At 44.4% G+C, this 20,362-nt stretch overlaps 1 protein-coding gene and 5 non-coding genes across 19 annotated transcripts; all 6 read right to left on the bottom strand.

Annotated features, from left to right (window-relative positions):
• Positions 1-1,511: 1,511 nt before the first annotated feature.
• Positions 1,512-1,597, bottom strand: LOC120112639. Its single transcript, XR_005514213.1, has one exon. It is a non-coding gene; the product is annotated as a small nucleolar RNA SNORD24 (small nucleolar RNA).
• A 183-nt stretch (positions 1,598-1,780) lies between these two features.
• Positions 1,781-1,860, bottom strand: LOC113461799. The gene has a single exon (XR_003384074.2). It is a non-coding gene; the product is annotated as a small nucleolar RNA R12 (small nucleolar RNA).
• A 1,582-nt stretch (positions 1,861-3,442) lies between these two features.
• LOC120112482 lies at positions 3,443-20,109 on the bottom strand. Of its 14 annotated transcripts, none has more exons than XR_005514136.1 (5): positions 19,172-19,688; positions 18,950-19,028; positions 18,695-18,822; positions 4,012-4,110; positions 3,443-3,930 (listed from the first exon to the last, which is right to left on the bottom strand). XR_005514136.1 is itself a non-coding variant. In XM_039132009.1 (5 exons), the coding sequence occupies exons 1-4, from the start codon at positions 20,010-20,012 to the stop codon at positions 4,050-4,052; spliced, it is 504 nt and encodes a 167-aa protein (XP_038987937.1). In that variant the 5' UTR covers positions 20,013-20,099; the 3' UTR covers positions 3,562-3,930; positions 4,012-4,049. The 14 variants fall into 14 exon arrangements, 3 of the variants coding, with proteins under 3 accessions (XP_038987937.1, XP_038987936.1, XP_038987938.1); XR_005514131.1 differs by lacking the exon at positions 19,172-19,688 and adding an exon at positions 19,696-20,109 and having other exon boundaries at positions 3,562-3,930; positions 18,240-18,822; XR_005514132.1 differs by having other exon boundaries at positions 3,562-3,930; positions 18,240-18,822; positions 19,172-19,687.
• On the bottom strand, positions 18,237-18,318 carry LOC120112663. Its single transcript, XR_005514238.1, has one exon. It is a non-coding gene; the product is annotated as a small nucleolar RNA SNORD24 (small nucleolar RNA).
• On the bottom strand, positions 18,472-18,555 carry LOC120112631. The gene has a single exon (XR_005514205.1). It is a non-coding gene; the product is annotated as a small nucleolar RNA SNORD24 (small nucleolar RNA).
• LOC120112689 lies at positions 18,737-18,817 on the bottom strand. Its single transcript, XR_005514260.1, has one exon. It is a non-coding gene; the product is annotated as a small nucleolar RNA R12 (small nucleolar RNA).
• Positions 20,110-20,362: the final 253 nt, after the last annotated feature.

The following is a 20,362-nucleotide window of genomic DNA, read 5'->3' as shown; positions in this document are numbered from 1 at the left end:
ATATGACTCACATCGTATAGCCTATCCGGTTCATGCTATTTGCATAAGTAATCCATACAAAGTAACGGCTTTATAACCGACTCACATAGTATCCGTCATAGCCTACAAATACCACCTCCAGCTCATGCCACTCTCTTCCCTCCCTTTTCTCTCGAAAGTCGAAATAATGTGGGTTTCTTTCTTGTCCTTCCGGCCATCCCCTAAGCTCTCAGGCTCTACTTTCACAACCGATGCCCCGGTCGCATCGGTCTCCTCCATCCGTCCATCTCGGAAGAAGAAGATTTGCATCAGAAGCTCTTCTTTTTTGCTCTAGGTCAAAGGTATGAATTCTTGGGCCTTCTCCAAAACCCTTTTGATCATTCTTAGTGCTTCTTCTTAAGGTTTGAGTTATTAGCCTTTTTTTTTGTTCATTCTTGGTGCTTCTTCCTGAGGTATGGATTCTTGGCCTTCTCCTTTTTTTTGCTCGATCGTTCTTGGTTCTTTTGCTTGAGATCTCTTGCAAGAAATTTTTCTCTTCGGCTCCAATCATTGTTTATATTTCTCGGGATCATACTTAGATATCTCTCCTCAAAAAATTTCAATTTTCGACTTAAAATTTCAATGGGTGTTCCTCCATCCTTTTTATTTTTTTTATTTCTTTTTATTTCTCTGGACTAGAGTTTATAAGGAGAAAATAAGAATATAATGCTCGGTATGTTGTGAGTTGTACTTCTAATCATCCAACTAATCATCAAATTAAGATTCATCATGACATGAAACGGTATCGAAGCTGTGGCGATAGTGGATTCGTAGGTGATCCATGATCTCTTTTGACAGCTCTAGTCGTTAGACGACTAGAAATACAGCTCACAACATACCAAGCATCGAAATCTTATTTTCTCCTTATAAACTCTAGTCTAGAAAAATAAAAAGAAATAAAAAAAATAAAAAAGCATGGAGGAACACCCATTAAAATCCTAAGTCGAAAACCGAAATTTTCTGAGGAGAGATATCTAAGTACGATCCCGAGAAACATAAACAATGATCAGAGCCGAAGAGAAAAATTTCTTACAAAAGATCTCAAGCAGAAGCACCAAAAACGATCGAGCAAAAAAAGGAGAAGACCAAGAATCCATACCTCAGGAAGAAGCACCAAGAACGAACAAAAAAAAAGCCAAGAACTCAAACCACAAAAAGAAGCACCAAAAACGATAAAAAGGGAAAGGGAGAAGGCCCAAGAATTCATACCTTTGACCCAGAGCAAAAAAGAAGAGCTTCTTATGCAAATCTTCTTCTTCCAAGATGGGCGGATGGAGGAGACCGATGCGACCGGGGCATCGGTTGTGAAAGTAGAGCCTGGGAGCTTAGGGGATGGCCGGAAGGACAAGAAAAAACCCACGTTGTTTCGATTTTCGAGAGAAAAGGGACGGAAGAGAGTTGGCGTGAGCTGGAGGTGGTATTTACAGAAATTAAATAAAAAAATGAGATTTTTAACTGAAAAAAGAAGACTTGAATAGGGTAATGGAAACCAGGGCCTGAGAGATCTTGGTGGTAGATTGTCATCAGATGGGTTTCCCCCATCAAGAGTAGCAAATATATTTTTCTCACATCACAGGCCTCATCAAAATTTTCAATATAGTGGAATTACAACTATATGTTACCAAAATAAGAAAAAAAGACAAGCAGGTAGAAATTTAAGACCAAGTCAATAACGAGGATGAGAGAAATAACCAAAAAAAATCAAAAATCCAAACTTCACTTTGACGAAACGTTATCTTCATAATGGAAGGGAGTTGGCATAATGTGTCAGAAGTAGCTGGTTAATAATATCATCTTAAGGAAATCAATGGGAATCCGAATGTTCAGTTCATCATCCAACATCATGCCTATAGAATACATAAACCAAATCACAACAAACAGAAAGGAAAAGAAAAAAAGAACGCAAAAGTAATCGAAGAAATTGTTGAAATATATCGATAAAACTGGAAAAAAAATTGAAGCAATTTACCTACCTTGTCACTGAAAAACCCTAGAAAGGATGATTCGGAGCTAAAGGAAGGAGAAACATTTGGCCTAACGATAGATTCCTTGCTGCACCCAAAATCCAGCAGCAAACAATTGCAATATTAGGCCATCCTTAAACACAGCTAAAATAAACAATGGATGAAAACAACATCATTCACTAACAGAAACCATAGAAAGCTTAGCAAATATCAGAGAAGCGATGTATGACCCTGTAATCTAAGAAATTAGCATAAGATCTTCCAACAGGAGGAAAGGAGAGAATAGAGATCAAATCAAAAAAATCAGGGAACATGGAAAGAATTGTAAAAAGGGCTTCTCGCCCAAAAAAGCTGAAGGGCGAGGAGCCGCGGAGACCGAGAAAACCCTAACAAGCGTTGGCGCTGGGACTCGGTTTGTCGGAGGGCTCTTGATCCAATTTATAGGCAGTGGGGCCTGTTTCTGGTGTCCCGCGGTGGGCTTTTAAGTATACCAAGCATCACCAAGTATGAAATTGGGTTTCATAATGCATTCCATGTTACTCGGTCGGTATTCTCTTCATCTCTAAAATATGACTATTTTCATGAGTTTATGGAAAAACTAACATCCCTCATGTTCATGTTCAAAATATTTTGACCTACCTCAGTCCAAAAAAAAAATTAATAAAAGAGCATGGATCCTCTGCAGGGCGCGCACAACACCATAAAATATTGTGCAGTTTTGGATGACTGCCATCAAGAAATAAATAGCCATCAAACAAAATAATCCAAAAGTGCACGTCATGTCATATATGGCGTGCATTGTTTGATAGTCACGTACATTGTTTGATAGTCATCCATCTTCTGATGGCAGCTATTCAGGGATGCATTGCACTTTACGGTGTACAGATGGCACCACAAAAAATTTTAGTTGTTAATGAGATTCTTGGACACAAATCGGATTTTAGGGAGATGAGGCGACAACAGCATTTGAGCTTTGTAAGTTTGGATATCTATCATCCAAAGTACTTAAAGCAACACCTTCAAATGATTTAGAGACTTCTTACCAACCAAAAAATCACGAAATGAAGGGCCCCTCAAACAATAGAATGGGTTTATTTTTCCCAAGACAAAGCTAGAATGTATATGAATCACAAATTTTGGTTCCATTTATATGTTCAATATAATGAAGCGTATGGATCTTCGTCTTGACTCAGCTCATTTTGTATATTGACATGGATATATGTTATGCCCTCAGAATCACAAAGCCATATCTTTCTTTCAGATGGTTATTGAAATTCTTAATATTTGGCAAGAGAGAAGAACAAAAACCAAGAATACTCAAAAACCTACGACTCTTCCATAATGAAAAAATAAAAAAAAAAAACACATCTCTCTTATAAAATAACTACATGAGTTATTTAGTTGGGTAGTTCTTCGAGCTCACCACATCTTACAATATAACTTGTACAACAAAATGCAAATATGTGAATATGGTATCAGTAATACAAAAACTCAGAATCTACAATGCATTCGTCTGAATTATTTTTGTAATACAGATGTGGGCACAATATTCATCAAAATAAAACTAAAGGTTCAATCATGCGTAAAAAATATGGATCTCGTGATTCATTTCTAAGGCTAAGTACATTTCGTTTTCTCCCCACCCTTGGTTCTCCAGTAACCAATGGAAATTTATCAAGTCCTTTTGATCACCACAATTAACCTGCAGTTTCCCTACTCCCACTTTACATGACCGTTAGCCTTTGACAAACAGAATGAGGATTTCTTTAACTTTTGCCGCTGCTTCCACTCCGATCTGCTATAAAGATGTCCTTAAATTTCAAGCTTTGATGATTCCAAAGACTGAACAGCATCCATTGCACTGAAATCTTTGAAAAAGTCCGGAGGGCATCCATTGATAATCCTAGGAAGCACAGCCATCATAGAATCGTTTTGCAAGATCAACCGCCTTCGCGAAAGACACTCAAATAATGAGTTAAGATGATAAGGTAAAACCCACTAGGTAGGCTGAAGGGGGAGGATAACTGACCTCATTTATGACAATCTGGTGCCTTGTTCCTATCACTGTTACTTCTGCCATTGCAAGGTGAAGAATGCAGAGCTCCAAAATTCTTGCTGCAGGCTGATCCTGCATTAGGAATGTTATGAGACGTAGGCTTCTGCTTCCATAATGAAACCAGTTAAAAGTTCTCTCCCATCCAATTTCTGGAGAATTAAATGGTGTGCAATATAATGCAAAGGAGAAACTATACCACAGAAAACATTAGGCATGATCCATAAGCTGGAAGTAAAACAAGGCATAAGTAGAGTACATTAAGCTGAGTTACCAAGGTATACATTAAGGTTCACTGCAAAGATATAAGATATGTTTAGTTCCTAAAAAGAAGAAAATTTGAATAGCCTATGGAATCACAACTAGGTTTGTCGGAGGGCTCTTGATCCAATTTATAGGCAAGTGGGGCCTGTTTCTGGTGTCCGCAGTGGGCTTTCAAGTATACTAAGCATCACCAAGTATGAAATTGGGTTTCATAATGCATCCATAATGCATCCATATTACTCAATGGTATTACTCAGAAAGATAGGAGCATCAAAATGTCTCTCTTGGTTTGAGGATCTTCATGTTTGTACACTTTTGTTGTAATCGGAGGAGATTGAGCGGTGTACACGGTGGGCTTATCCTCCGCCAAGGCCCAAAATGCCCCTCCCACCACCTCGATCTCCAAGGACCGACTCGACGAGTCTAGCATTTCTTCTGCTTCCCCCAACCCCAACATCTAGGGGCAAAAAATAGTTGGCCACCTCTCGATCGCAGCCCTCCATCCACCTGAATCTGAAAAAATCGAACATCACCTATCTAACCCCACTCTCCTCCTCCACACTTTGCCAGTCTCATCTCTCAACAATCGGACCAAGTTCTCTTTCTCTTGATGATGGTAGATCGGAAGACGAACCTAATGTTTCATGTCCCCTTCTCTAATCCACGAAACTCTTGACTTCTGCCGCCATAATACCTCCTCATGCCCGCAAAAAAAATGATGTGTAGCCAGTTTTCGTCGAAGATCAGCTAGCTCCTCCTCTAACAAGACACCACTATTATCCTCCATTCCCTATAAGGTCAGCAACAAATGCATCACCTCATTGAAACTTCTAAAGATATCACCCGCCACCCTTCCAGCATTCTATCTTCGCAACCTCCACTTAGTGAGCTCCAATTTGTAGGTGACCTCCACATAGCATCCTCCCGCACCAAATCCCCCACACCCCACGGACGATGTCCCAAGACTTTGGATTCGACAACTATATCTTCTCAAAGCGAAATGGGTTGTGGTGACAAGTGCTAGAAACAATGCTAATCAAGAGCGGACGATGATATGAAGCGATTCGAAAAAGGTGATAAACCTAATAGATAGAAAAGTGTTGAATCCAACTCGTCGAGGCTATAACCCTATCAATCCTCTGCCATACTCTGGCATGAACTAAAATGGTTGTTGTACCAAGTAAAACCTCGATCCAAAGAAGCCAAGATCCACCAACCCATTAGCCCCCATGAAGTCCATGAAACTCCCCTTCTTTCTACTTGTCACTATAGCATTGCCTCCTCTCTTGTCCATGGGCCCTAGATGTAGTTAAAAATCACCAGCAATCAAGGTCCATAATACCTTGTGCAACAAGATTAGTCACCTCGCCCCATACGGGCCCTCCTCACTCTGAAGTCGGTACTTAGAAACACACATTCGACCAAAATCAAAGGAGGTTCATTATGTTCCAAAATTACTATTACAACTTACTGGGGGCAGTTATAGAAAAAATCACAGTAGCTACATCCTGCTTCACAAAACAATGATACCCCCAATAAACCTAGTGATTCAATGACATAAGAATCCCAGGTCGCTAGAAACCGACGCCGTCGTTTGAAGGGAGGCTGTCTCTAGAAAGCTGAATTTCACACAAAAAACAAATGACCGGCCATACATCCGAATCAGTCTCCTGAAATGAGGAAATAAAAGGGGGGCTTGCCTGCCCTCCTACAGTTTCCATGCACCAGATAGCTCGTCCCCTGGCCCCGGCTCCGCCAGTCTCCTCAATCGAGTCAGTCGAGTCTCTCAACAGGTCGACCCTGACCCGATTCGGATCCCCACCTAAGTTGCCATAGCACCAAGTCATCGCTATCAACTAACACCCGTCCTTCGGAGGAACGATCGCCAATGCACTACCTTCGTCGGCTTCTGCACCCATTCGAGTCCGGTGACGAGCTAAGAAAACTAGGACGGTTGGAGGGGAAGCTCGATCGTGAGATGAGGAACTCGACCCTGACAACTTCGGGGTTACACGGTCATCTTCCTCATCCCACAACCCCTTTCAAAGCTATGATGGTCGGATCTTCGCAATCGTCAGGCAAGGGCCAAAATAGGCCTCCAACCTTGCTCATCCACAGCACCCGAGTCATCGCCATCAACGATCACCCAGTCCTTCGAGGGCGATCGCTGATGCACTACCTTCGTCGGCTTCTGCCACCCATTCGAGTTCGACGACGAGCTAAGAAAACTTGGACGATTGGAGGGGAAGCTCACCCGTGAGGAAAGGAACCCAACCTGACAACTCCAACGTTACTCAGTCATTTCCTCATCCTCGGCAGTCCCTTCACATTTACGGCCGGATCCTCGCAATCGTCAGCCAAGGGCCAAAAATAGGCCTCAAACCTTGCTCATCCAAGCTGGTATCAGGTTCGCCACCAATCCCCTAGCCTCCGCCTACCTCCACCACCATGGAGCCATGACCTTGAACGCCCTGCAAATCTACAACTCCACCGCTAGCTCCGGCACTGGAATTCACTCTTCATCTGCATGCCCTATTCACGCACAATGGTAGCAGAAATCCAGAACATTCTCGTACATGAAAGGCTACCCCAAAACCTTATTCCTCCCTTAACTTGAATCTCCGCATCAACAGCTCATTGGCATCAATGGCCAACTTAAACCCTAGCTCCAACTTCTTCAACTAGTCGGTAAAGCCATCCATGACTAACGATTGAACTACAGCTGAGTGATCTGCAAGATTATATCCTTGTCTCAGTACTCCACCAAGAGCTTCAACATCCACAGCCACACCTCGCCGATTTGACAACGTCCAGGCTAGGGATGAAGTCAGGAGCCTATGGCTCCATCGCCAACAGCTCACCCGCCACCACCTAAGGGCCACCGAATAGAGTGTGTCCCGTCCTCCTGCAATTTGAACCAACCACCAAATGGTCGTCGGCAAGGGGAGACACCTCCACCTCATACTAAAGCTTTCCGTGCGCCGCCACCTCATGAGGCACCCACTTCAACAGAACCCATCGACCAAGGCTCCAAATAACGACTGCAACTTTCTCCCAAGGTGCCTACCGGCTTTGATATCCTCCGACAATTTGAGGACCATCGCAAAGTGCCTCCGAAGGTTCTCCACCTCCTCCTCCGGAGGTTCTCCACCAGAGCGCCCTTGCAAGTCTATTGAAAAGCTGCAAGCTAGATTTTATGATCAACTATTGAATGGAAGGTTGGTAACTAAGCCTTGAAAAGCAAGACAATTCATCAGCCAATAACATAAAACTCTAGAATACAACTCTAGAGTACGCATAGCAATTATCAAAGAAAGCAAGTCACGGTTACCAAACCTAAATGCTATACTAGCTTAAACACTATGGATCTGTTTGATACTATTATTATTTTTGTGACTTTTTTATCCACAAATTAGCAAAAAGTAGCATGGAGCTTGATGTGGCTGACAGCATTCCCATGAGACTCAAAACTATACGTTCATTATGTTTTCATTTATTTCGAACGCAATAAGTTTATGTTTCCAAAGTCTGAGAAAGTTTTGATCAAACAAATTTGAAAATGCAAAATGGTTTCTATCATGCAGGTTGTTTGTCTATTGTGCTTTCTTCTTGGATTTTGAAAATAGAAATAAAAAATGAAAACAATATCAAATGGGCTCTCAATTAGTCTAAGCTTCATGATAAGGGGACAAGTTTATTGGACTAAACTAGGCTTAACTGATATAACGTTTATCCAAGAAGGAGTATAGCCATGAGATGCCATGGGACTGCCATGAGATGCCATGGGACTGAGCTTAATCTTAATAAATTATCAAAAAAACAACAATGTATCAAAAAGAAAAAATCAATATACAACTCTCTAAAAAAGTGAATGTCTCTAAAATTTTCTTCTACAAAAATAACATTAATAGTTTATTGGCTTGAGCCAAATTGTCTATAGTCCAAGCCAGACTATGAAACCGTAATATTGAGAGGAGAGAGAGAGAGAGGAGAGAGAGAGAGCCGCATCAATAGTCGTGCGGTCTCTTGGGAATTTTCTCGAACGGGTTTTGGGAGGAGTAATGGCTGACAACAGAGCTAATGATAGGGAGACGGGGAAGGGAGGGAGTGCAGAGGAGGTGGGGCGCCAGACTTTCCGGGCTGATCCGAGGGGTGTGTCGTGGGCGGCGGTGGCAAAGGGCTCGGCGAACCAGGGTAGATGGAATCGTCACCGGATCTCGGAGCGGGAGTTGGGAGCCTTACAAAGCCGCTTCACGGAGGTATTGGAGGTCCCTGAGGAAAGGTTGGAGATGACCAGGAAGGAGTGGCGAAATACCTCGGTGTTCATGCAGAGTGTGGGGCGGAAGGTGCCGGCGGAGTGGGTAGGGCGGGATGAGGCGGATGGGAGTCTGAACTACAATGTTGAGGTCGTCACCATGGCTGACGAGGTTCTGGTGGTTCGCTTCGCCTGTGAGAAGGACTGTGAGGCTATGTTGGCGAGGGGGCCGTGCTTAGTGGCCGGCCAACTCTTCACAATGGAACGCTGGAGGCCGAATTTCATCACCGGCTCCGGTGGTGCTGGCTGGGTGGTAGTTTGGCTGCGTCTCCCATGGCTGCTGCTGGATTTCTGGGCAAAGGAGACCCTACTCCAGATAGCTGCTACGGCTGGGAGACCTATGGCTTTGGATGCGGCCACTGATCAAGGGAGGAAGAGGGGGTTTGCTAGGTGAAAGTGGAGCTCGATATAAGAGTTCCTTTGAAGCCGGGGATCTTCTTGAAGGGAGCTAAGGAGGGATTGGAGAGAAGCTATGGCACGAGTTCGTTTATGAAAATTTACCCAACTACTGCTACCGGTGCGGCCGTATCGGTCACGGGGAGAAGACTTGTGAGTTTTCTTCCCCGACGACGGAAGGCATGGAGGTGGAAGCTGGAGTTGGTGTTCGGTGTTCAGACACAGGGAAGACGCCAGGGGAATCGGAGGACCCACTGATCTATGGTCCCTGGCTTTCCATGAACTGGATCGATAGCACTGGGCTCCTAAAGGGGGAGTGGGAAGATGAAGACGACCGGGGCAAGTACCAGTAAGGGCTCGGCTCTGACGACGTTTTTGAAGGGAAAATTTCCCGAGTTGTCCGATAAAATCGAACGCCAGGCATGAAAAATCAGTTTTAAAATTTTTTTTTATTTTATTTATAACAATTATAATATTAAATTTAAATTTTATATAAAATTACCTCAAGCCGTAGCGAAAGTTGGTCGAGGTAATTTGAATCTGGATCTGGATCTGGATCCCTGAAGGTAGCTCTGCAAGGCCTGGATCTGCAAGCCCTCTACTTCGCACGCACGTCAAGCTTCGCAAGAAGGTTGGATGATGTCTTTACTCGTGCAAAACAATCTTTTGCAAAAGGACCCTTGGAAGAAAAGAAATCCAGAAAAAGGACCTTCCCTTTTCTCTTTCTTTCTTTCTTCTCTTTCTTTCTTTCTTCGGTTTCTTTTCTCCCGTTTCTTCACAGCACGCCTAAGCCACAGACGCCCGTCTCTTGATCCTGATCACAGAGGGAATAGAAGGAGGAGAGGACATCGAATCTGGGCCGAGCTCCAAACCACCAGAGAGAAAGGACTCCTTCCTCTCCTCTTCTCTTCTCCACAGAATCAAAAACTCCTTTCTGTCTGATTATTTTCTTCTCAAGAAAATTCTCATCCTCTCGTCTTCAAATGATACGGTGCCTCAAAAGCCAACGCAAGAGGAGTTAAGAGGCGCTATTGACCAACATTAAAGAATCATTTATGGATGAATTTCATAACGCTTGTTCAAAACAAACGGTGGGAAAAAACTAATGAATTGATGAAAACGTGCCAGATTTCAAGATCTAAATGAACCGGAATGTAGCCGGTTCAAAACGAACATTCCGGTCCAGACGGCAAGCGAACGGAGTCCGGATGGTGGCACGTCGTGGCGTTGAACCAAGGACGGAGAAGACTCTGTTTTTGCTCCCAGGCTTCCTTTCCATCGCGGCTCACAAGCATCTCTTAAGGGTCCATGAGCTTAAGGTCCATGGTCCACAGGAGGTATTTAAATGGATTTAAAAACCAAGTCAGCCGTTAACATTGAAATGTTTAGCCAAATAGGAAAGGGTAGCCCATTTTGTAATAAAGCAAGCCTATTTGGTTCTAATCCAAATTGACGCCGATTTAAATGATTTGACTCGAAAAAATTCCACATGATCCGACTCATGGGAATTCAATTGGGTATAGTTCGGCTCGATCCAAGTCCGACTAGATCAGAACAAAACGAAATTAAATCCCACTTAAATCATGATCGAGCCCAATTACACTAATTTAGACCCAATCAAATCCAATCTCAACAATTGAGTCCTGACAAGTTCCATTACATTAATTGAAACTTGATTGACCCGAATACAGACTTAATTAGTTGTCATCCATGAATTAGCATGTACCTCATGTCAGTGCTAGCTGAAATAGACAGAACCAAATTCCAAATGACCCACAATTTAATTCTTAATTAAATTGGTCAAGACCTTCTTACTTAGTTTGACTAATGTGCGTGACTCCGATAGGTTCGACACTAAGCGGTAGTACATGGACTACTCCAGCACTAATCGAGGTGACCATCTAGCAATGATACCGACGTCCGATAGGTCGAATATGCAAAGCAACATTCAAGAACCTAGACGTATGGTGTTGCATAATTCATCCCTATGACCATCGATGCTCAAGATGACCTCAGAGGACTGTCGAACTCTGGTCCGTCATCCATAGTGATTTCAATAATCAAATCAATGACCATCACTTGGTTTACCTGGCCAAGGTTACTGAATGAAATAGCGAACATCAACCCTATAATCTGGAGCGGTCAATCCATCTTGACTCGTACACAGAACTTCGCGAGTACTGACTGCACCCAGCATCCTTCGATCCCTGAATAGAAATTCAGGTCATCCAGTGCCTAGTACAGTGAGTTGCTTGCAAGTCACCGTGACAGTCTCAGGTCAAGGTACTATGCCCATACGCTTTGCGAGCTAACTCCCGACAGTAGAGTGCTACGCAGTGAGTCACTGTTCAGTGTGATGTACTCCTACATCACCTGTATGCCATACAGTGTCTCCACACTTCTTGGTTTTAGAGGACAACCAACTAAATGACACACAACGACCTTAACTTGACATAGCTATTGTCCAATTGACAGCTCATCATTTGGTCGCGAACGGTTTAAGGACTAAATGATAAACACCTCTTTTACCACTAAATTAGCCTAAGGACTTCATCACAATACACAGGATTCAATTGAAGATGTAACACGTTGATGAATAGAAAATGCCAGAAAAATTTTATTCATTTTAATAAAAATATATACATAATCCAATTTCTACAATTAAAAATTGGCTTTGGGACACAATTCCAACAGTTTGCAGCGCCATGCATGGAGATGAGGGCCGAAATGCCCGTTCACGCAGACTTGAAGGTTGCAAACCAACAAAAGTTGCTAGGCGGAGTCGCTGGAGAAGGAGTTGGCGGCTCGACGGGAAGGTGGCGAAGGCCTGAGTCAACCGTGAGCAGCCCGAGTCCACTTGTGAATCAGTGAGGGACCCGGTGGGGGAATCGGCGTCCTCTATGGCCAGGCGGACTGGTAGGGCTGGGCCGGGCCCAAGTCCGTTAAAAAGGCCCGAGTCCACCTAAGACCCAGCAGGCTCCGCCAGTTCCGGCCGAATAGGGAACTTGGAGTCGTCTACGACCGTCCCCCCGTGACACCTAGTGGGATCTTCCTCCCCGGGAGAGTTCCGTTCTGTCGAGTGGCCGTAGGCTAGTAAGAGCTCGCCGCCACCCCTCGTCGGCGGACATGCCTCGAGGAGGAGGGCGGAGGAAGGATGCCGGATACCTGGGAAGCAAACCGCGTCACGGCGGGGCTGACACGAGCTGCGTCGATTGCGGCGAAGCTATTGGCGGCGGTACCGGTAGCCGCGTGGCAGTTGAGGTTGGACGATGTGCAGGCGGTGGACGGAAGCCGGCGGACAAGGGAAGATCACCCGTACGGTAAGGAAGGCTCTATGGCCACGGAGCGTTCCGAGGGGCGAGACTGTGTGCCGTTGGCACGCCATCACCAGGACAACAATTGTGCAGGGTTAGCTCTCTTCTCCGACTCAGCTCTGGTGGGAACACGTTTTGTTCCAAGTAGGGAGGAGCCGGCACGCCGTGGTGAGGGTTTGGGAAGATCCAAGAAGATTTCGGTGTAATCAGCAGTGACAGAGGGACATTTGGCACAGATTCACATGAGTCACATAACAATGCTGTGCACGGCTGATGCGTCTGCTATGGGGTTATGCACAGTGAATTGAGAAGGAGGGAAGTGATGGTGATGAGGATGTGATTTGGATCCAAGATGCGGTAGTGGCCCAAGGGAGGTGGGTCATGCCGACGCACCATGGCACCATGAGAGCCCTCCTTGGAATTGCCCGGGTGCAGGGAAGCCCTCCTTTGCCCCAGCTTTTCGCAGGTTGGTGCACCAGCACAAACCTGAAATTGTGTTTGTTTGAGACCCCGACTATCCGGCGAAGCCTTCAGAAGCTAGAGCGGCAGTTCCAAGGTCTTGGGATTCTATGCAGTGGAATCTCTTAGGATTGTCAGGGGCATTATTGTGACTTGGCACAGGTGACTATAAACTAGATGTCTCAATGTCTGTAGACAAGAGGTCATTTAGGATTTCGGAGGTTAATCGAAGGCCGTGGTTCTAGCAGGCAGTGTATGCCAGTACAGATTATAGAGTCCGGAGGCGATGTGGCGGAGGCATCTCAGGCTTATCAATCAGGCTATCCTATGATGTTGGCAGGTGATTCAATTGTATTTGATCCCCAGGAGAAGATGAAGGAAGGCCTTTGTTAAAGAGGAAAGCGGGAGTTCCAAGATTTCACTATGTCAAATGGATTGATAGATGTGGGCTTTCGGCCCAAAGTTCACATGGTGCAATAACAGCAGGGACAGGCCCGGGTTTGGAGAAACTGGATAGAGTCTATGCCACAGCTGGGTGGGCTCAGTGCTTTCTGATTATCAGTTCGTCACTTCCGAGGATTGCTCCGACCATTGCCCTTTATTGTATACTGATGCAGATGTCCATTCGTTCTCTTCAAGATTTGAGAAGTTTTGGACATGTTATCCACGTCTTGGGAGATTGTGAGAGGCATGGGTGTACCGTGAGAGGGATGCTATGTATCGGTTCTCGCCGGTTGGAGCTGACGAAAAGAAGGTTGAGAAGGTGGAACCGGAGGAGGTAGGGAACATTTTAGGAGGATTGAGGAGACTGAGGAGGCCATTGCCAGGTTGCAGGCTCAGGAAGCCATGGGGGAGTCTGGCGGAGGTGAGATGAGGGAGCTTAGATCATCCTTACTATGCATGAATCCCTATTGAGACAGCGGAGATCTTTTGGAGACAGAAAATCGAGGTACAGTGGATCCAGGAGGGGATAGGAACACTAATTTTTTCACCAGGCGGCATGATAAGGGACATCGAACACGATTAGGTTGATCAGGATGAGGATGGGCAGCTCCATGAGGGATGAAACACATCCAGAGGGTGTTGGAGGTTCTTCAGGCCAAATGGTCTGAGCAGCCAGGTACTGGGATCTCAAGAGGGTATCGTGCCGCCACTGATACGGGTGGCGGAGGAGGATATGGCCGCACTGATTAGGCCGGTATCGGCGAGGGAGATTCAGGAGGTGTTGTGGTCCCTTGAGGGGGACAAGGCGCCGGGTCCGGACGGCTTCCACCATTATTTTTCGGAGGTACTGGATGATTGTTGGTCAGGGGGTGACGGCTGCCATACAGCAGTATTTTAGCACAGCCGTGATGTCTTCAGATTGGCAGAGGACCCTAGTCACCCTGATACCGAAGCGACAGGATGCTTCCGAGCCTAGCCACTTTCGCCCGATCAGCCTGTGTACGACCTTGTACAAGGCGACAGCAAAGTTACTAGCTGTTAGATTGAGGGAGATTCTTCCGAGACTGATTAGTCCGGAGCAGGGAGCTTTTGTGGGAGGGCGAGTATTACAGATAATGTTCTTATTGCCCAGGAGTTTATGTTTGATCTCGGTAGGGCTTCGAGTAGAAGAAGGTTTGATGGGGATCCAAGCTGGACATGGAGAGAGGCCTATGATAGGATGAGATGGATTTTGTTGCAGCAGTCTTTGCAGGGGTTTGGCTTTCCCGAGACTTGGGTCAGATGGGTCATGGGATGTATCAGGGCTCCTTCCTTCGCCATCCTGGTAAATGGTACGCCATCACGGTATTTTGTGTCTACTGGGGGATTGCGTCAGGGATGCCCCCTTTCCCCATTACTGTTTATTTTATGTGCAGATGCACTCTCTACGACCTTGCGGCATGCAGTGTTCACCAGGAGCTGGAGGTTTTACAGGCCTGTGCCGATGCCACACCGATCTCCCATTTACTATTTGCCGATGATTGTTTTCTGTTAGTCCGGGCGACGAGACAAGCAGCACGGATTGTATGGAGGATTTTTTGGGATTATTGCTCTGTGTCTGGTCAACGGGTCAATTCATCCAAGTCAGCAGTTTGCTTTAGCCCGAAGACCAAACCGAATGTGAAGACCTCCATACTGGAGATTTGGGGGTGGATAGGCAGGAGGGTATGTTGAGGTATTTGGAGTGCCGATCTCAGGGCAGCGTCTACGTAGCAGTGATTGCTCTTCCCTGGAGATCAGTATCAGGCACAGGTTGGAGGGGTGGCAGATACATTCACTTTCTATGATGGCAGGATTATCTTGGTACGGTCAGTTCTCTCCTCGATCCCGATTTACCTATTATCTACCTCTTTTATACCGGTGGCGACAGTGAGGAATATTGAGCGATCTTCAGAAACTTTATTTGGGGGAGGACGGAGGCGGAAGGGGCATCCATCTCATGGCATGGGAGGTGGTATGTCAGCCGACGAGATTTGGTGGCTTGGGGTTGCAGTCCTTGGGTGGCGAGACGGGAGGTCCTAGCGGCACGGCACGCCGCTAGAGTTGTGTTAGAGCCTGATAGCATGTGGGGCCTCATTGATGAGGGCCAAGTATGGTGGTCTGGTGCCTGGGCCCGTACGGGGCTCGCCACTCACCGATCTGGAGGGAGATTTGCGCTAGAGCAGGGTTAAGTGCTTCCCGCGATTAGATGGCTATTGGTGATGGGCGATCCATTGATGTGTTAGAGGAATCGCTGGGTGACCGGAGCAGCCTATGAGTAGACTACCGATCATGGTGGATACGTCGAGGTTAGTCGGTCTCAGGGTCAGAGATTTGATGGAGCCCGGAAGGGGGGCGTTGGAGGCGTTGAGTTGATTAGAGAGGCTTTTGGGGAGCAGTTGGCAGAGATGATCTTGGCTCTACCTATTCCTGCCCGGGAGGGGTCGGATAGACTAGTCTGGATGCCGACAGGGCGATCGCAGGTGCGAGCCAGGGATATTTCCATGTTGTTGAGCGAGAGCCAGCCCAACAGATTAGATGGAGGATGGATTTGGAGGATGCGGATTCACCCGCGTGTCGCGCTCTTCATATGGAAGGTGGTATGGAGTTGGCTACTGACCAGGAGTGTGTTAGCACGGCGTGGGGTGAGGATTACTCAGTGTTGTGAGGAGTGGCACGGAGACTGTGGAGACGATTGATCATGTTATCCTACAGTGCCCCAGAGCTAGGGGAATCTGGAGCCGATCACCATCTTTGCTGCCCTACTCAGTCGAGTCGACACAGGATTGGATTCATTGGTTGAGAGTTTTCATGCGGAGGCCCAGTAATGTTGAGGCCGGGGATCCAGTGGGCTTATTTGGCCCATTCTATCTGGTTGGACAGGAATGCTGGTATCTTTGAGGGCAGACGGTTACCCCCGAGGGTGGTGGTGGACAGAGCTATGTGGCTTGCCAGGGAGGCTACCACTACTATCGTTAGGTCCCCTTCTGAGATGGCCAGGGACACCTGGGGTACTCTTTCCGCTGTCACAGCGCCCAGGTTCGCCCTAGTTTCTTGGGTACCCCCACCCTTGGTCATCTCAAAGTGAATTTTGATGGTAGTATGTCGGTGGACGGGGTGTCTGGAGGAGTTGGTTTTATCATCAGAGACCACCTGGGTGGTCTGATAGCTGCTGGTGGCCGCTGTGCGCCGGGACTCACCGCTGTCGGTGCGGAGTTGCGGGCAGCCTGGGAGGGGATATCCTATGCGAGGCGGGTACTTCGTGCTGAGCATATATGCCTTGAGGGGGAACTCCTCTGTGGTGATAGAGTGGATTCGGGGAGTGGACAGATATGGTGATGGGCACCCTCTCATTAGTGAGATTCGGAGATTGGCGCAGGAGTCGAGTGATTTTCGGGCGTTACATGTTTTCCGAGAGGCAAACAGTGCAGCAGGCTGGGTTGCCTCTTTTGTTGCCCGGCATTCTGGAGAGGTCACATGGACATCTATAGGAGATATTCCTCCTATCCTGTATGCTTTACTTTCTTTTGATATGGCTGGATGTACTCAAGTTAGAGCTATATGAAATGCCGCTTTTATCAAAAAAAAAAAAAAAACCCGTAATATTCATTACATGCCACCACTCACCCAGGTGCATTACCATTGGTTACATTCATTGTGTGCTGATTTCGAAAATTGAGCCCATAGGAATGCGCCTCAAAGATTGGCAGCATCAACAACCGTTCTAGCGCATGCAATAAAGACTATAATTTTACCTTCCAAAAGTATAATATCAGCAAACAGCTAACAAATAACAAAAATTTGCCCCCAATTTTTTTTAAAATAACAAGATGGTTGTACCATCTGGGTTGGTTGGTTGAATAGATTTTGCAACATTTTGAGTTTAAATCAAAACTGACTACCTGTGGATGACAAGACAAATGGGATAGATTCCAATGGATTTATATTGCTGCATCCAAATAAAGGGTTAGCAAAAAGAAAGTTCAAATCAGCCATCGGGATCATCAAGTTAGACAGGCATCATAGGTATAAATTGGATAAAGGACTGTCATTGCAATTTAAATCATTACAATTTTTCATGTAAAACTCTAGATTATGTTCACGACATGGTGCTAAACTTCAAACCAATCATATTAAAGATTATTTTACCATTTAGATGGTCATCACAAGCAAAAACTAGTGGGTTACTCCAATCTGACAAGATAAGATGGATGGGAGATGGGTCGAAAGAGTTTGATCATATTTCAAACAATTGTAGGATTTGCACATTTTGGAAAAGAGTTACCAAAAACAGAAGGTTTAATCCATACAAATGTCAACATTTTATGCTCTGCATCTTAAAATATGACTATGTTAAGATTGAACTAAATTATAAAAAAAAATGACTTGAACAAAAACTCAAATGAGTTATGACCCATTTTGACTAGAAGAGATATATAGAAGGATAATGTTAGATTCCGCAGCATTCAACATATAATCCAATATCTAATGCATGCATGCTGAAGTAAGTTCAGTCTCATTCCTCAATCAATTTAATTTCTCCAAACATTATAAGTTGAGTGTAGATAAGATGACAGAGTGGTTGTAACAACAAATTCAAAGAATCAACCGCTTTCCCCAAAATTTTTATTTTTATTAGAAAATAAAGAATATTTCCACCGCAAGTGCCACATTCTTAACTAGCACCATCAACCTGTGAAAAATTTAAAAATTATCAGCCTAATCAGTAAAATCAATTCAAATTCGACTAATCAATTTTCATCTTTCAAACCTTGATCAACTTATGGTTGTGAAATTATAATATAAAATTTTTAAAAGACATGTCTAAAAAATATGTTATACAGATCCAGATGTAAAATGATAGCTAACTATTTAAATCCAACAAGCATGTATTCTAAAATCCTAGTATGAAATGGTCACAAAATTTAAATTTTTACACAAACAAGATTTAAATAGAAAATGAGATTTTAAACAGAAAAAAGAAGAAACAGAACCTCAGAGATCTTGGTAGTTGATGATCATCAGATGGGTCACCCATCAAGAGCAACAAATATTTTTCTATCATCACAGGCTCATGAAAGTATCTAAACTATGCGAGTGTTTTTTGAGACCTGATGACATTTATACCATGCGACCATAGTTTAAATCTTAAACATACATAAATTAAATAAAAAAAGGAGATTTTTAACAGAAAAAAGAAGACTTGAATAGGGTAGTGGAAACCAGAGCCTCAGAGATCTTGGTGGTAGATTGTCATCAGATGGGTTTCCCATCAAGAGTAGCAAATATATTTTTCTCACATCACAGGCTCATTAAAATTTTCAATAGAGTGGAATTCGAACCATATGCTACCAAAATAGAAAAGAAAGACAAGCATGTAGAAATTTAAAACGAAGTCGATAACGAGCATGAGAGGAATAACCAAAGAAAATCAAAAACCAAACTTTACTTTGACGAAGCGTTATCTTCGTAATGGAAGTGAGGTGGCATAATGTTTCAGAAGTAGCTGGTTAATAATATCATCTTACGGAAATCAATGGGAATCCGAATGATTTTCTTCATCATCCAACATCACGCCTATAGAATACATAAACCAAATCACAACAAACAGAAAAGAAAAGAAAAAAAGAACGCAAAAGTAATCGAAGAAATTGTTGAAATATATCGATAAAACTGGAAAAAAAATTTGAAGCAATTTACCTACCTTGTCACCGAAAAACCCTAGAAAGGATGATTCGGAGCTAAAGGAAGGAGAAACATTTGGCCTAACGATAGATTCCTTGCTGCACCCAAAATCCAGCAGCAAACAATTGCAATATTAGGCCATCCTTAAACACAGCTAAAATAAACAATGGATGAAAACAACATCATTCACTAACAGAAACCATAGAAAAGCTAAGCAAATATCAGAGAAGCGATGTATGACCCTGTAATCTAAGAAATTAGCATAAGATCTTCCAACAGGAGGAAAGGAGAGAATAGAGATCAAATCAAAAAAATCAGGGAACATGGAAGAATTGTAAAAAGGGCTTCTCGCACAAAGAAGCTGAAGGGCGAGGAGCCGCGGAGACCGAGAAAACCCTAACAAGCGTTGGCGCTGGGACTCGGTTTGTCGGAGGGCTCTTGATCCAATTTATAGGCAGTGGGGCCTGTTTCTGGTGTCCCGCGGTGGGCTTTTAAGTATACCAAGCATCACCAAGTATGAAATTGGGTTTCATAATGCATTCCATGTTACTCGGTCGGTATTCTCTTCATCTCTAAAATATGACTCTTTCCATGAGTTTAATTATGGAAAAACTAACATCCCTCATGGTTCGTGTTCAAAATATTTTTTTGAACTAACTCAGTCCAAAAAAATAATAATAATAAAATTCTTCCAATTAGAAACCTGACAAGCAACCAAACTCCCAAAGACTATAACTTTGAGCCAAAACAAGTGCACAAACTCACAGAGCAAGCTCTCGTGCAGCTCTCGGGCTGCAAAATCTCCCGTTCTTGTCGATTTTGTGCGACGCCCCTCTCGGAGAATCCGAAGTGTCTGCTACTTGCTCTAAGGCTTCAGCAACGGCGAAGGGTGGCGAAAGGGAAAGAGAACCTCGAGAAGACGGAGGAAACATCAGGGATTTTATAGTTCTTGGCTTGAAGTTTACGACGAGGAGATGTCTCGGAGGAGAAGAAGAAGAGGAGGAGGAGGGAGAAGAGCTGCAGAGGTTGAAAGGGAGAAGGGGTTTTACGGAGAAGAAGAAAACGGCGGAGCTCGCTTCCATTTTTTTGTTTTCCTCGGAGTATCTAGAGATAAGGTCCTGTCGTTTGAGGGAACATGATATTTGTAGCTTCCTAAGATTTTGAGGGCACACCGGGGCAACGGAGGGTGAATAATTTTGTAAAATATATCTAGCCACCTGGCAACAACCAAAATCGATGCTAAATATCCAGCTCCTCCTAATTTTTTAAGTTTTACCAATAAACCATCTAAACTTTCTTGTTTAAAGAGTAAGAGAGGATTTTTCAGATCACACCTAATTTATTAAGACAATAAACTTTATAATGATGGAAGCAGGAGATCAGGTTATTGCTATCAACTTTCAATAACTTTATCAATTAAACGGGTCACGCT

The sequence above is a fragment of the Phoenix dactylifera genome, chromosome 11, assembly GCF_009389715.1.
Source record: "Phoenix dactylifera cultivar Barhee BC4 chromosome 11, palm_55x_up_171113_PBpolish2nd_filt_p, whole genome shotgun sequence".
Classification (NCBI taxonomy): domain Eukaryota; kingdom Viridiplantae; phylum Streptophyta; class Magnoliopsida; order Arecales; family Arecaceae; genus Phoenix; species Phoenix dactylifera.
This window is presented reverse-complemented; position numbering and strand designations above follow the sequence as displayed.